This window comes from Sceloporus occidentalis, unplaced genomic scaffold, assembly GCF_023333645.1.
Source record: "Sceloporus occidentalis isolate IW3139 unplaced genomic scaffold, rSceOcc1.0.p SCAF_148, whole genome shotgun sequence".
NCBI lineage: Eukaryota > Metazoa > Chordata > Lepidosauria > Squamata > Phrynosomatidae > Sceloporus > Sceloporus occidentalis.
In genome coordinates, this window is record NW_028317128.1 from 1577832 (window position 1) to 1594510 (window position 16679).

At 51.6% G+C, this 16679-nt stretch overlaps 1 protein-coding gene across 1 annotated transcript; it reads right to left on the reverse strand.

Annotated features, from left to right (window-relative positions):
- Window positions 1–859: 859 nt before the first annotated feature.
- On the reverse strand, window positions 860–15530 carry LOC149280747 (follistatin-related protein 1-like). The gene is made up of 13 exons (XM_089500140.1): window positions 15518–15530; window positions 15342–15406; window positions 14374–14502; window positions 13114–13167; window positions 6094–6198; window positions 5292–5421; window positions 5062–5097; window positions 4372–4502; window positions 2531–2649; window positions 1840–1952; window positions 1474–1584; window positions 1121–1182; window positions 860–904 (listed from the first exon to the last, which is right to left on the reverse strand). The coding sequence occupies exons 1-13, from the start codon at window positions 15528–15530 to the stop codon at window positions 860–862; spliced, it is 1113 nt and encodes a 370-aa protein (XP_089356266.1).
- Window positions 15531–16679: the final 1149 nt, after the last annotated feature.

Consider the following 16679-nt stretch of genomic DNA (forward strand, 5'->3'; position numbering starts at 1 on the left):
TGGGGGAGGGGTGCATAATACAAATAAAACGGCCGCGTCTACATCCGCAAAACTAAACGGGGGGGGCTGGTTTGTCATTCCAAGAACATAGCACCATTAACACAATCCGCCCCTGTTAACCCCCACGTGGCCAGGCCACAGCAATGTGGGGGTACTGTAAGGGTTAATTACAAAGCACCGTGTCGCGTCGGCTTTTATACTGGGCCAGCGGAACGATGTAGGGATAGCCGGCGGTGTACCGGTACGGTGGCCCCGAGGGGCCGGTAACGCCCGGTACACGCAGCGCTCTGTACACCCGTCCCGTCCTGACCCGATGACCCCGTCAGACGGAACAATCCCGACGATCCACAAAGCATCCGTTACAAACGTGTCAGCAGAACTGCAATAAGGCACCCAGCGCGCGGGGTTAACTCAGTGCAGTGTATCAGAGCCTGGTATGCCAACGTGCCCCCCATTAAGATCCCCTAGGGGGCGGGTCTATAAAATTTCCCACAATCCATTCTGTTTAAATGTCAGCGATTTGTCGAGGGCACGGAGAGCCGGTAACCGCATGTAACAGGGGGTCTGCGTGTTACGCGTCAGGGGGACACGTGACCCGAGCCGCCAGCACACGGACGCCGGGTGCCTTATTGCAGAATAATTCGGGGAATACACAAAGACCACGAGCCGCGCGAAAACGATTAAGTGATCTAATGATTGGTTGGGGGTGTGGCCCAAGAAGCCCCACCCCCTCTGGTTGCACCTATGCCCTACAAATATTACATTTTCCTTGACAGTGATTGACAGATTCCCCGCCCACCCAAGGGCTGAGATCCCACGTCCGGGCGACCCCAACCACGCAGGGAATCCGCTCCGCTGTTTAGATGTCCTTGGTGCCGACGCGCTTCGACTTCTCCACCGTCTCCTGCAGGGACAGACACAGAACGTGAGAGGCAGCGACCAATCAGAGACCCAGAGCCCCCGACAGCAGATTGGCCCCCGACGGCCCATCCAGACTGCCCGTTTCTCGTCTTAGATTCAGGAGCCGTATGTCTATCCCATGCATGTTTAATACCCTCACTGTGTTACCCTCTACCACCTCTGCTGGGAGGCCGTTCGATTTTGGCCAGGTTTTTCTCACCTGATGTTTCCTCAGCTCGTCGACGTATCTCGCCATCTCCTCCTCGGGCTGCAGGTCCTTCCCTGGAAACAAAAAATCAGTCAATTATCACCCAACAGACCCCAAAACATGGCTGTCCGAGTCCAGCCTTCGAGGGCCACACGACGTTATCAGCAGAGGGTAGGTGCATTTGGGGCCTGATACACTCGGCGTATGAATATCTTTATATGGCGCCGGCAGATTCCGTAGCGCTGTATATCTTTACTGACCAAGGTTTGTGTGCGATTAACCCTCTGAGGGCCAAAAGGTGTATACACCAGCCCCCCACCCCGCACACAGAAGAGACCCGAGTAAGATCTGTGGCGCTGCGTTACCTTCGCACGCCATGGCGGTGCACACCCAGTTCCCGCAGGCGCACACGCAGCGGTTACATTGCACCTGGGTCTCGGCTCCGTCCTCGTAGGTCTCATCCTCCAGGGCGCATTCTGCAACACGGATACATGAAGGGGTTAATAACGGGCAACAAGTTACAGCAAGAGAGCGGAATCTAACGCTAGAGGATCAGAGGCTGAGATGGAATGGGAGGAAGTTTTACTTTACTGAGAGGGTGGTGGATATGTGGAACAGCCTCCCAGCAGAGGTGGTAGAGGGTAATACAGTGAGGGTATTAAACATGCATGGGGTATCGGGGGGCAGTATGCAGACACAGAGGGGGTTACACGGGATTCGGCGGCACGTACTTTTCTCCGGGGGGTTGAAGTTGGGGTTCAGGCACTTGAGGAACTCATTAAAGCTCAACTTCCAGTCGGCGTTCTCATCAGACAATTCGATAAGAGCTTCAACGCAGAGACCCCTGCGAGAGAGAGAGGGGGGGGACCACGGCGTCATTCTACCGCATGGATGGAGGGGGGGGGGCTGCGCATGAATTAGAAGAGGGAACATTCTAGAAGAACAGCTGACCCAAGAGAAGCCGGTTTTGCGTGGGGTAGATTTACTAAGTGGTGAAACGCGATTGTTTTGATGGTAACAGGTGCCGTGGCGTGAGGCGTGATGCAGGCATGATGCGTGACGCAGGCGTAATATATGATGCAGGTGTGATGCATGATGCAGGCGTGATGCAGGCGTGATATGTGATGCAGGCGTGATGCGTGATGCAGGCGTGATATGTGACGCAGGCGTGATGCGTGATGCAGGCGTGATATATGATGCAGGCGTGATATATGATCCAGGCGTGATGCAGGCGTGATATGTGATGCAGGCGTGATGCAGGCGTGATATGTGATGCAGGCGTGATGCGTGATGCAGGTGTGATATGTGATGCAGGCGTGATGCGTGACGCAGGCGTGATGCGTGATGCAGGCGTGATATGTGATGCAGGCGTGATGTATATATAATAAGCCAGCGCTGCGCCCCGTCTGCCCCGCGCCCCACCTGAGGATGCGGTTGGTCTCCTGGTCCATGTAGGTGGTGATGTTGATCGCCGTCTCGTTCTGTTCCAGGAATTTCAGGAACTCGGAGGAGTCCAGGCGGGAATCTCCATCATCATAACTCTGCAGCGACAGGGGGACTCTGTAAGGGGGGCTTTACTGGGGCAATAGGGGCCGTGGGGGGATATTACAGAGTATATATATATACACGCAGCGTGCGTTCACCCGTCTGCTAACGGCACTCGTTAACATAAAACAGGCTGCTGTTGCGGATGAAAGTTGCCCCCACGTGGGGCAGTTACTGGTAGAGGTGGAGACGGGGATTCTGCTGGAGCTCGAATTGCTGAATCATGGCATAGTTTGAGGATTGGTTGCCATAGGTAACGGAATGTTTTGTTTTTACCCCCTGCTATTATGGTCTAGCTCTTTCTGCCCAGGATCGGGGGAGGGGCGGCGTTGGGCTGTTTAACCTTCTGTCTGCCTCACAGATTATACAGGGGGCGGGTCACTGATTTATCTATACATTATACAGGGGGCCGGTCACTGATTTATCTATACATTATACAGGGGGCCGGTCACTGATTTATCTATACATTATACCGGGGGCCGGGTCACTGATTTATCTATACATTATACAGGGGCCGGTCACTGATTTATCTATACATTATACAGGGGGCCGGTCACTGATTTATCTATACATTATACAGGGGCCGGTCACTGATTTATCTATACATTATACAGGGGGCCGGTCACTGATTTATCTATACATTATACAGGGGGCCGGTCACTGATTTATCTATACATTATACAGGGGCCGGTCACTGATTTATCTATACATTATACAGGGGGCCGGTCACTGATTTATCTATACATTATACAGGGGGCCGGTCACTGATTTATCTATACATTATACAGGGGGCCGGTCACTGATTTATCTATACATTATACAGGGGGCCGGTCACTGATTTATCTATACATTATACAGGGGGCCGGTCACTGATTTATCTATACATTATACAGGGGGCCGGTCACTGATTTATCTATACATTATACAGGGGGCCGGTCACTGATTTATCTATACATTATACAGGGGCCGGTCACTGATTTATCTATACATTATACAGGGGGCCGGTCACTGATTTATCTATACATTATACAGGGGGCCGGTCACTGATTTATCTATACATTATACAGGGGCCGGTCACTGATTTATCTATACATTATACAGGGGGCCGGTCACTGATTTATCTATACATTATACAGGGGGCCGGTCACTGATTTATCTATACATTATACAGGGGGCCGGTCACTGATTTATCTATACATTATACAGGGGGCCGGTCACTGATTTATCTATACATTATACAGGGGGCCGGTCACTGATTTATCTATACATTATACAGGGGCCAGTCACTGATTTATCTATACATTATACAGGGGGCCGGTCACTGATTTATCTATACATTATACAGGGGGCCAGTCACTGATTTATCTATACATTATACAGGGGGCCGGTCACTGATTTATCTATACATTATACAGGGGGCCGGTCACTGATTTATCTATACATTATACAGAGTGAAGCAGCAGGAAGGCGCCGCCCCCTGGTGTTTAAATCCTGCATTACAGGTGAAAGTCTCGGTTCAGAGGATTGGGGGATCCCGGGTTGAAGTTTTTCGGGAAACAAACCCTGTACATTATTCTTTGTGTATTCGGTGGAATCCATTAAATTCATTGTCCGGGGCTATAAAACTCTTTGTTGAAGCCGGGCAAGGGCACCCTGTAAACGGGGTAAATTCCCGTGACTACGGAGGCTCCTGGCCTCGGCCCCCTCGGCCCTCTCACCTTGAAGTATTTGTCGAGGACCTCGCTGTAGTTGTTGCCCTTGGAGAACCAGCCGTCGGGGATGATTTCTGCCTCCAGCCACTGGATGACGCGCCTGCGCAGCTCGTCACGGTCGGACTGGTAACACACGACTGCAGAGAGGGATCCGAGGGGTCAGTGGAGGGGCCCTCGGGGGCCACGGCTGGAGTATCACACACAGAAGCATCCACACGCAAATATTCCGCTCCAAACATGCCGTTACACGCATAGCCGCATGCAAACACGCTACACATTAACAATAATTATGATGTCACGGCACAAACCACGCAGCGCCTGCCGTATCCCGCGGGGTAAAAACCAGCGCTGATTAAACGGCTGCTTCCCTAATACACAGCGGATCTCATTATTATTTAGATGTAACATAATGAAGTTTTACTTTACTGAGGGGGTGGAAGATAAGTGGAGCAGCCTCCCAGCAGAGGTGGTAGAGGGTAATACAGTGAGGGTATTAAACATGCATGGGATAGGGATACGGCTCCTGAATCTAAGACGAGACCAACGACTGATTAAGGTTTGAGTCTTTACAGCAGGAGAAACGGGCGACTAGACGGGGGCCGAATGGGGCCGATCTGCCGCGGGGTTCTGAGTTTCTACTAATATTCTTTATTTTCAGAGATTTCCCACAAATCACATCCGCGGCGGACGGGTTACCTGGACTGGCGGCAGCTGCGGCGTCCGACGTCTTCTCTGCTCATCGGAGAAAAAAGAGAAAAGATTCATTAAGATCCCGATCAGCGAATCAAACACTCCGGATCCCGGATATTTTACAACCAATGGGATCGGCTTCTAATGATCTAACTGCAACTCCCAGCATCCGTAGCCAGGCCCTTCCTTTTACTATTGGAGGAACTCTTTGCGGATAAATCGCTCGGCACTCGTACCTTTGCAGTGCCCGTCGTAGTCCACCTGTATCTTGGAGCCGGTGAGGCAGGCGTCGCGGTGCAGCTCGCAGTGGTTCAGGTAGGTTTTGCCGTTGCTGCCGCAGACCGGCCTCTTGTGGCCTTTACATTTCTGTGAAAAAAAACAGAAAATAAGACTAAAGGCCTCTGCATCCCCAAAATTAGCATTTTCTATCTTTTACCCGCCCCCCATAATACCCCAGTAATATTACCCCAATACACAGGTGGGGTCCCCCTTCTTGGTGACGGCGCCCCCCTGCCCCCCATTATACCCCGGTAATATTACCCCAATACACAGGTGGGGTCCCCCTTCTCGGTGACGGCGCCCCCCTGCCCCCCATAATACCCCAGTAATATTACCCCAATACACAGGTGGGGTCCCCCTTCTCGGTGACGGCGCCCCCCATAATACCCCAGTAATATTACCTCAATACACAGACAGGTGGGGTCCCCCTTCTCGGTGACGGCGCCCCCCTGCCCCCCATAATACCCCAGTAATATTACCCCAATACACAGGTGGGGTCCCCCTTCTCGGTGACGGCGCCCCCCATAATACCCCAGTAATATTACCTCAATACACAGACAGGTGGGGTCCCCCTTCTCGGTGACGGCGCCCCCCATAATACCCCAGTAATATTACCTCAATACACAGACAGGTGGGGTCCCCCTTCTCGGTGACGGCGCCCCCCTGCCCCCCATAATACCCCAGTAATATTACCCCAATACACAGGTGGGGTCCCCCTTCTCGGTGACGGCGCCCCCCATAATACCCCAGTAATATTACCTCAATACACAGACAGGTGGGGTCCCCCTTCTCGGTGACGGCGCACTCCCTGCCGGCTCCGCAGAACACGTTGGCGCAGACCTTCGACTTACTCTTGGACTCCTCCTGTTGAGAAAGTGAAGCTCGGATTGGTGGCCGAGAAACAGCAAGACATAAAAAAAAAACTAATCCCTTTAATTTGCCCAAGCCCCCCCCCCCCCACCCCCCGGATACCCAGGGGCAAAAGCGGAGCTCGTGTGATGGGGCTGCAAGAGTTACAATCCAATTTGGTGAAAATTCCTGCATTACCAGCGACGGCCAGGCGGTGGCAGCACTGACCCCGATACCAGTATATCCGTCTCACAGTCCAGTACGGCCCAGTAAGCTTTAGAGTCAGTGGGGTATCCTGATCTATGACGTCATCTCCCGACACCCAGCAGGAAGGAAGGCAGTTATCCCATTGGATACACATATGGGGGGGTAACATACATGTTGTTACGCGGGTTTATTGCGTGCACAGATTGTAACATGTAGGACTTAACTTTTGCTACACTGTTCCTTAACCCTGAGATTCCCAAGAATAAGATATCCCAGGGGCCACACACTGTGCTGCCAGGGGCCACACACAGAGATTGCAGGGCCCAATACGCCATGATCCCAGGGGCCACACACTGCGATCCCAGGGGCCATACACTGCGATCCCAGGGGCCACACACTGCGATCCCAGGGGCCACACACCGCTCTCCTCTCCCCCACTCTCCCCTCCAGGAATCTCCGCATTAAACAGGAGGAATCCGTTAGACCCCCGGAGAGGCCGGAGGATTCAGGGGTCTGCGGCGTGACATTCGCTCTGATGGGCTCCACATGTCCCAGGAATCCGGCTCGTTCATACGTGTAAATTACATGGAGCGGGGGGCGGGGATTCTCACGCACAAATACGGGGGCCGCCAGATGCCTAAAATGTGTCCAAACGCTCCCAGAAAAAGTTCACATTTTCTTTCTGAAGCCCCCTCAGATTCCGTGGCCCCCACAGATTACCAAATGAATCGCAAACCCATAAAGATCTAAAACGTTAAGAAGGGAAAGCGGACCCTGCCCACGGGAGCTTACAATCTATTATATTGTTTGTACGCATCATTCTCATCTTTAATATCTATAGCACCAACAGAATCCGTGGCGCGGTACAACACCGAATCGGAACCCGGGTCACTAGAGCTTACAATCTAAGGGCTAGAGTTTATCTGGTAGTGAAGTGGTTAAAACTGTCAGCGTTCTCACGGTACCGCTGTATTAACCCCGTGTGTACTGAATTATGTACCCCACCACATGCTGTTGGCATGGAAACGATTTAGTTTTAAAGTGAAAACACAGAGAAATGTATAAAATACACAGAGCCGCCACGGAAAGGGTTAACGAGGAAGGCAGTGAACATGGCAGCCATCACACAGCTGGAGCATGTGGGCCAATCACAGGGCAGAGTCCTGCCAGGATCTGTCCAATCACAGCCCGCCAAGTAGAGCAGCTCCATGATCCTTAAAGGGGCCCCGGCGTGACGTCCGCAGGCAGGAAACACGCGTCACGTATGATGGATGTTATCAAACACGCTCTGCATACACCGAACATGTACCACAAAGCATGCGGCCGACTGAGGACCATGGGAGCTGAACATCGATTGTACAGCGCTGCGGAATATGTTGGCGTTATATAAATCAATAATATACCGTAATAATAAAATAAAAGGGTTAATATGTGGGAGAAACGAAGGCTATTGGCCCAGGAAGGCCCCCCCCGTGATGCCCCCAGCCCCAAATGCACACGCGTGTCGTGTCCGTGTCCCGCTTACATCAGGCTGTACAAATTGTTTGTACAGCCGGGGTGCGGGGGGGTCGGGGGGAGACCACACACATTAGAAAGCATGGCTGCTGTATTCATATCTAACACTTCTGCCGGGAGGATGTTCCACTTATCTACTACCCACTTGGTGAATCCGCTCGCTCGTTAAGCAGAGGGATCGTTACCATAAATAGAATTAGGAACGCGCAGGAATGCAGATCACGTCGCCCCGCGCTCCGTCTAATCTGCTGAGAGCGTCATTAGGTGGTCTCGCTGCAGCCCCCCAGTCCCCGGAGACCAGGAACGTTAAACCCGTCTAGACAGCCCGCGCAGGCACAGGAGGTCTGTATCCTCTCACCGAAACCTCACGGGTCTCCTTATCGATGTCTGAAACGTCTGCTTTTAAAATAGAAATCCTGCATATAGCGGGGATCCGGGATCGGGCGCGCGTCTGCTTAACGCTACAATCCACAATTACCAGCATTATTATTATTATTGGTTTATATAGCGCCATCATATTCCGTAGCGCTGTACAACGGGTAGACAGGACACAACAAGTACTACATAACATAACAAATGGACTAACAGAGACAACAAGTGAGGAGGGCCCTGCGCACAGGAGCTTACAATCTAGAGGGAGTTAGGGTGTATTACACAATAGGTAAAAGTATTGCAGGAGAGGGAGTAGGAAAGGTGAGCTAAAGGAATATGGGAGGAAAGGGGTTAATGTGCGATGTTGTATGGGAGGAAAGGGGTTAATGTGCGATGTTGTATGGGAGGAAAGGGGTTAATGTGCGATGTTGTATGGGAGGAAAGGGGTTAATGTGCGATGTTGTATGGGAGGAAAGGGGTTAATGTGCGATGTTGTATGGGAGGAAAGGGGTTAATGTGCGATGTTGTATGGGAGGAAAGGGGTTAATGTGCGATGTTGTATGGGAGGAAAGGGGTTAATGTGCGATGTTGTATGGGAGTAAAGGGGTTAATGTGCGATGTATGGGAGGAAAGGGGTTAATGTGCGATGTTGTATGGGAGGAAAGCGGTTAATGTGCGATGTATGGGAGGAAAGGGGTTAATGTGCGATGTATGGGAGGAAAGGGGTTAATGTGCGATGTTGAGGGATTTTTTGAAGGAATAAAGTAGAGACGGCAGCGACGAAGCCATTCATTCAACGCCAGCACTGAAAGGGTTACAAATCGTACCCCCCCATCTCTCGAGTAACCCCGCGTGAGCCAGTGATCTAGGTGACGGCGCGGAGGTATTATTGAAAAGTTCAGGTAAATTGTATTTTGGCCCCCGGCGGCCCCTGTCTATCCTGCTGTAACGACTCGAACCTTAATCAGCCGTTGGTCTCGTCTTAGATTCAGGAGCCGTATGTCTATCCCATGCATGTTTAATACCCTCACTGTATTACCCTCTACCACCTCTGCTGGGAGGCTGCTCCACTTACCTCCTACCCCCTATGCCACCAAACAATGAATATGATTAATAAGCGCTTGGTCCTGCGCTGCGAGGGACAGACTGCTGTGACCTGCTTGCACTGGCAGTGAATGTGTTAATCATGGTCTGGCGGAGCAGTTTGGGGATTTTTTCTTCAGTGTTTTAATGATAACCAAATGTTGTAACGGCCGGAATGTGAACTTTCACCGCGGGGGCCAGAAACCACCGCACAGGGATTGCCCCCGCAGATTGAAGGGTAGTTCTGTGGAACTGCCTCCCAGCAGAGAGAGTACAAGGAGGCGAGCTGGTCAGAAAATAACATTAGGGGAGTACAGAAGCGCTGATGGATATAGATCCTAAAAAGGGACTGGACAAACTAAACTGAGACACTTGGGTACGTCTCAAAAAACAGAGTACCCTGGGCACAGAGGGCTACACAGACCTGCTATTGGTGGTAGATGCATGGAGCAGATTCCCAGCATTGGTGGTGTGAGACATAACACTGTGGCAGTATAATGACTGTTAGCTCTTCAGGATAATTCAGAAATATACGGGGGGGGGGGGGGGGTCGTCCCACCCTAACCTGCACTTAAATATTTTGTTGCCCGGAAGCTGCTGGGACTCCCAGACCTGCCCCTACATGTCCCCTCCGGGCGCTCTGTGAAGCCAGTGAAAGCATCCCCCCCCCCCCCCCCCCCCCCGGTCAGGATGAATCTATGGGGATCTCTCGCTCGGTATTAACCCCTTCTCAGCCGCAGAGCTTCCCAACTAAACATCAGGAAAGAAGAAATGCAGCAGATCTGAAATAAAGGAACCTAAAGAACAACCCGGCCCCCATCCGTAACGACTCAAATCAGTCGTTGGTCTCGTCTTAGATTCAGGAGCCGTATGTCTATCCCATGCGTGTTTAATACCCTCACTGTATTACCCTCTACCACTTCTGCTGGGTGGCTGTTCCACTTATGCACCACCTCAGTAAAGTAAAATCCCCGTACATTCCGTCTCAGCCTCTAGTGTTACATTTCCCGTCCTTTATGTATTAAAATGTCTCTCCGTCTCTCTCTTCTATCCTCCCTCCTCTGAATTCTCTCTAGAATGTCAATATCCTTCTGCAGCTGGGTTCCCCAGAACTGTACGCACTACTCTAATCTACATATTTATATATCGCCGTCATACTCTGCAGCGCTGTACAATGTGTTATTACATGTTTGACTTCCAGAAATAATGGGGAGGAGGACCCTGCGCACAGGAGCTTACAATCGTGCTGAAGGGGTCAGCGCAGGAAGAGGGGCAATTTACTGCCATATAAGGGCGTGTTGGTCAGAAATGGCACATATATGTTCTGCACATACATGTGGCGCTGCCCTCCTTTCATGTGTTTTTGGGGCCAATATCATTATTATTATTAGAATGTATGAGGTCATTACTCAAGGTGACTGTTATGGAAACTACACTGATGATGTCATTCGCCAATACGTTCTATATTAACCATCCTTATCCCAGATCCGGGCAGCCCGTGCCTCAGTGAGTGGAGGCTCCGGGGCAAATGGCCCCATAGAATAAGCCGCCAACTGACTGAGGTTCATGGGGGTGGCAGAGAGGCAGGCAGACCACACACAGGGTGAGGAATGAGTACACGGGACACACACACGCGGGACACACACACGGGGGGGGGCACACGCGGGACACACTACAGCTGTGTTTGCAGAGCGGTGTCACGGCCCCACACCTGGACAGCCTCTACCAATTACACAACTATGTGTTAAAACACACAGCCGGGGGCCGCCACGGACATCCTTATTTATTCGCTAAACAGACCCACTCCAGCTGTCCCAGGGGCTCTCTGACTGACATTTTATGGCCCCATGAAAGGGTTAACTTGCCCCAGGAGCTTGCAATCTGGCTGCACTACGCTGCAGACGCCCCGTTACACAGCTGGCGAGGCACCCCACCCGCCATGACTCCATCGCCCCATCCGCCAACTGCTGAATCACCGGGACAAACTGCCCCTGCAACACGGGGCGGCCCCCCAGCTCCCGGGGGGGGGGGCCCATCTGCTGATACTTAACCATGTTAGTGCCAAAAAAAGCTGCACCCTGCACTGGTAATCACAGGGTTAAGTTTACATTATAGAGGCAGGGAGAGTTTCTTGCTGGCCCAAAGAGCTTACAATCCAGACTACATCCTTGGCCATCATATTTAAAGAATCCATTAACCCTTTAAACGATCAGGATCTCCAGGTACCCCGTCATTGCCTGGGGGGGGCGAAGGAGGGTAACAGTGGCAGAGGAGGGGTATTTGGCCATCGCATCGTGTAATTAACCCCTGGATTGCTAAATCCAATACAGTATCTTCCCAGGGCAGGCGTAGGTTTAACCCTTTGTGCGCCAAGGGCAGAGCAACATAGGAACGCCAGGAATTCCCAATTATTAAACTTTTTTCCGGAATTACCCCAGAATTACCCCAATGCAGTTACTTTACGGCTCATGCCGGGTATTAGCGCCCCCGGGACGGGTCTGATCGGCGATGTACAGCGCTGCAGAGTATGCCCTTCATGTTTGGGGGGGGGGTTTAGTCTAAAGTGCCCACTCACTAAATAACCCTTTCCTTTGTGTAAATAAAGTATAACGCGAGCCAGACGAGCGACTTCCTGCCAGGGGCTTGTTGTTATAGCAACTGCCCCAGCCTGGGGGGGTGAAGTGCTTGTTCACTGTAAGCGCCCCGCGTGTTTTCTTTATGACCTCATTCCCTGTCTGGAGGTTTAAGACTCGGACCTGCGGACCTGTTTTCAATTACTGTAAACGCTGGGGCAATGAAACGGTTAAGGTTTTTACATTTTTTATTTTTTTTTACAGATTTTTGCCCCCCCCCCATTTACCCCTGGAATGAATCCCCTGGGGGGTATTTAACAATGAATGGCCGACTTATGGGAAACACTTTATGGCTGAAACCCAATCCTGCAGACCCCCCCCCTCTGGGGCAATTATTTGATGTTTGATGCCATCTGCCTCAGCCGGCACTTAAAGAAAATAAAACATACTTAACCCCTTCGCTGCCGCCGTGACATGTTAACAAAAAAAAGGGGGTTGCAAATTAACCCTTTGCCTGCCATGTCAATGACACTCCAATTTCTCCTACTAAAGCCGGCAGAGTCCCGGCAGGGCCGGTAAAAGACTACGACCTGCAGCAGCTCACGGGGTTAAAATAACGGGACCGTGTTATTTAATAGGAAATGTTTTATCCGTTTCTTTGGGAAGCGCCGGCATAGACCACGGCGCAGTACAACAGATAAGAGCCGTATACAAATAGCTGGTTTAGTGCACTGGAGTTAAAGGCCTGCTGGGCTCGTTGGGAACACATCGATGTGTTATTGGCTGGCTGAGGGTGATGAGAATTGCCATCCAACAAACAAGTCAAGTCAAATACCCCCAAGATGGGTTCGCCGTGATGCTTACAGCCCCTTGGAGGGTAATCTGGCCAATGCTTACTGCAACTCCCATTATAATAAGGCAGGCAGAAATAGCTGCGGATGATAGGAGTTACACTCATACAGCAGCCGAGGTGACTCCATCTCAAACTCCTTAGCTGTGAATTGCCCCATTTACAGCCCTGGGGTGGGCAGTGATCATTCTTAGGGCGCACCCACTACTACCATCACTCTCAGCCAGGGACAGGCTGTTTGGGGCATTAAGCATTCTTTTCACACAGCATTTCCCCAACCCTGCATGCAAAGGGTTAACCCCCTTCCACAGTATCCCCGGTACATACCACAGCCTGGGAGCAGGACAGGGCCAGCGCGGCCAGCAAGGGCAGACTCCTCAGGAGCTGGGGAGGCAAGAAGAGGGCAATGAGGCAGGGGGGAGACCCCAGCAGGGGGTGAATGGGGTGAGAGGGCCCAGGCTTACCATGTTGGCGTCGGGGGGTGGTGAGTTGGTGCAGACAGGGATTCGCTCTCCTCTCCTTCTGTAAGAGATTCTTCTACAGGGGCTGCGGGGCTGGGAGAGTATCCTAAATCCCCAGCTCTCCTCCCCCTCTATCCCACCCCTTCTACACTTAACCCCACCCCTTCTACACTTTATCCCACCCTTCTAACCATATCCCACCCCTTCTGCACTTAATACCACCCCCTTCTAACTATATCCCACCCCTTTCTACAGTTAATACCACCCCTTCTAACTGTACCCCACCCCTTCTAACCTGTATCCCGCCTCTCCTCCATCCTACCGCTTCTAGAATGTATCCCTCCTCTCCATCTATAATCCTCCATCCCTCCCTTTATCGCTCACCCCAAACCCTCCTGTTCAGCATCCCATCCTGCCCAGCACCCTCTCCCACCCCAGTGCCCCTTCCCCTGCCCCCTTTCCCACCCCAGTGCCCCTTCCCCTGCTCCCTCTCCTACCCCAGTGCCCCTGCCCCCTATCCCACCCCAGTGCCTCCTCCCCAGCTCCCCTTAATGCTGCTTTCTCGCTCCTTCTCTCTCTCTTTCTCCTCATCTCTTCTTCCTGCTTTTTATTCTTTCTTTTCTATTTTTAGTTTTTTGCTTTTTACGTTCGCTAAGTCCGAGCCGCACGAACCTTGTGGTGATTTTAGAGCTAAGTCTGCAGCGAAAGGGTTAAAAGACCCAGAATTCATTGCTGCATTCCGGCTTTTGGCTGCCGCAGAGTCCCAGATGCAGCCTTTTGGGAAACAGCTGTTTGCAGCAGAAAAAAAAAAGGTGTAACATTTAACCCAGATCCCGCCGGCAGATCGGCCCCCATCGGCCCCCGGCTAGTCTCCCGTCTCTCCTGCTGTAAAGACTCAAACCTTAATCAGTCGTTGGTCTCGTCTTAGATTCAGGAGCCGTATGTCTATCCCGCGCATGTTTAACACCCTCACTGTATTTTTTTTCAGCACAAAAAGTTATTTTATTTTTCCAAACTTGAAAGTAAATATAATGTTATTTAAAACAGCCTCCCAGCAGAAGTGGTAGAGGCTGATACAGTGAAGGAATTTAAACATTTGCATACCTGGGAACTTCTGGGCTCCGGCTACCTGTAGGCTACCCCTGCGGGACGCGGCCAGGACTGCCCAGCGGAGGATTCGGGTCTTGACGGTTCCCAGGTCTGGGCGTTTGTCCCCTCCGTGCTTCCCGCTGCCCGCACAGGCAGGACTTCTGAGCAGCTATTAGAATAACCGTCCTGTGAAAACTGGGACTGTTGGGAGGTATGGAATGCAGTTTAAGGGCTCCCCGGATCGCTGGGATGATGAATCCCTCAGTAATACGGCGGCATTAACCTCCAGACGTCAGGTTAATGACAGCAGGAAGTGATGTCATGCATTAAAGGGGCAGTCTGGTCCCCATTTTAAAAAAAACGTATACCGGAGTTCACGTTGCTCGGACAGAGCAGTGTGCGCTCTCTTTCCTCCTCCCCGGGGCTGGCGCTGCTGGAAACAGGAAGTGTACTTAAATACATTTCCTGCACACGCGCTAAAGTGCTCACTGACAGCCAATAGCGTGTATCGTATAACAGGGAGATCGATAGCGGGTATCACTTCTGTATCTTCCGGGCCCTAACGCCTCGCTCTCTTGGATTTGAGACGTCTCTTTAAATAACAAACTGTCACCAAAAATGCATTTTAAAGAAGCCGCGGGTGACGACGGTCAGGGAGGATCGGGTGTTGGTCATCTAGGGCTTCGAGGAGCCTCTAAACACTCCGTGCTGGCTCCGGGGTATTAAGGGTTGGCGGGTAATAACGGGCTTGTGGTGTAAATCACCTGGGTACTCGTTCACTCTCTCCGCTGGCGCTCTCGTTTCCCTTAGCGGTAGACGCCTCTTGCAAAAGAGAGGCCAAAATATGTGGAAAAAAACTGCAAAAGACCCCACAACCCCCCCCCCTAAAAAAAAAAAGAGAGGGAGGGAGAGGCAGCGGGGAGAGAGAGGCAGCGGGGAGAGAGAGAACTCCTATAGGAATGTTGGGAGCTTTTGTTGCGCTCTGAATTCCTTGGCTCCGAGACGCACTCTGCCCAGAAGTGCAAACAGAGCGCTGCCGGCTATACGCTTAAACTTGGCGGGCGCTCTAAACCCTGTGGGCAGCGGAAGGAATGTCTGGGACTTAAATGGTTAATAGCAAAATAATTAAACTAATTAAATCCCATTCCTCCGGGTTTCCGAGCGCCTCACAGACACGGTCTCACCCGGCGACGTCATTCCGGGATGTATTTGTACAGCACGTCTTGTAAGGGTTAATTGCATTCTTGAAAGTCACCCCTCCCCCCCCCCCCAAACATGTCTGGAGCGGCCTGGGAGAGGGAAGGAGTCTGTAATTGTTGGCTGGTGACCAAAATACAATCTGCCGTTCCCAGGTCTGAATTAACAAAAGAACAAAGTTGCACAGATTTGGAGCATAAACATACGAAATAAAGAAAAATGACTTCACCCCCCCCCCGGGGGACACATGTACACGCACACGGGGAGAACACGAAGGTATCGTAATGTCACGAGAACCAACCGGTACCCACCGTCATACCAACCCAGAAGATTCCATTAAAGATCCATTTCTAAAGCAGACAGGAAGAGCTCCACGGGGGGCGGTCCATGCGCTGGAGGCCAACAAGTCAAATGGCTAGAGAGGAGCAGTTTTATTTAAGTGGGTGTGGTTAGTGTTGGGGGTGGGGCTTTGCGCCCTATTGATAGCTACTTTTTTGTTGTTTAAGCTTGTGGTGCTCGTGCAATCATCAGCGAGTGAAAGGGCCTCCTGGGGCCACAGTGGAAAGCAGGTCTCCAGTCTTCTTCTTCTGGGGCCACATTCTTCACAGGAGGATACACAGCCCACTGAAGGGGGGGGGCAAAAGGCGCAGCCCACCCAGACTCCACGGGCAAAGAAAACTCAGTGTCGCGCGTGCACTAAACAAAGCTCACAAGTGTGCAAAGTACGAGAGAGAGAGAGTGCCGTATCCGGCCCCAGAGCACGGCTCGTGTTATAAAAAAACAAAGTATCTCCAGATGATCCAGAAAAATATACAACAAAATTACAAAAAAAAGTATACATCCAGATTCCGGGGTGCTGCTGAAATGACCAGCATGTAACACAAGTGATCAGCACACGCCTGGCCAGCACACGCCTGAAAGCCCCTATCTGGGCATAAATATAGGGGATACCGTCACGCTATACGGCTGCTACATGAAAGTGATTGCCAGGATATGACATCAAATGCCAGCACTTCCTGTCTGGAGGCAAACAACTTGGTGACAGAAATGGGGTGATGGATACTGGTGGATGTCGGGTCGCCATAGTAATTTCCCAATCTGGAGGAGCCTGGGCCTTACGCATTCATACTCCATACTAATGTCTTGTGT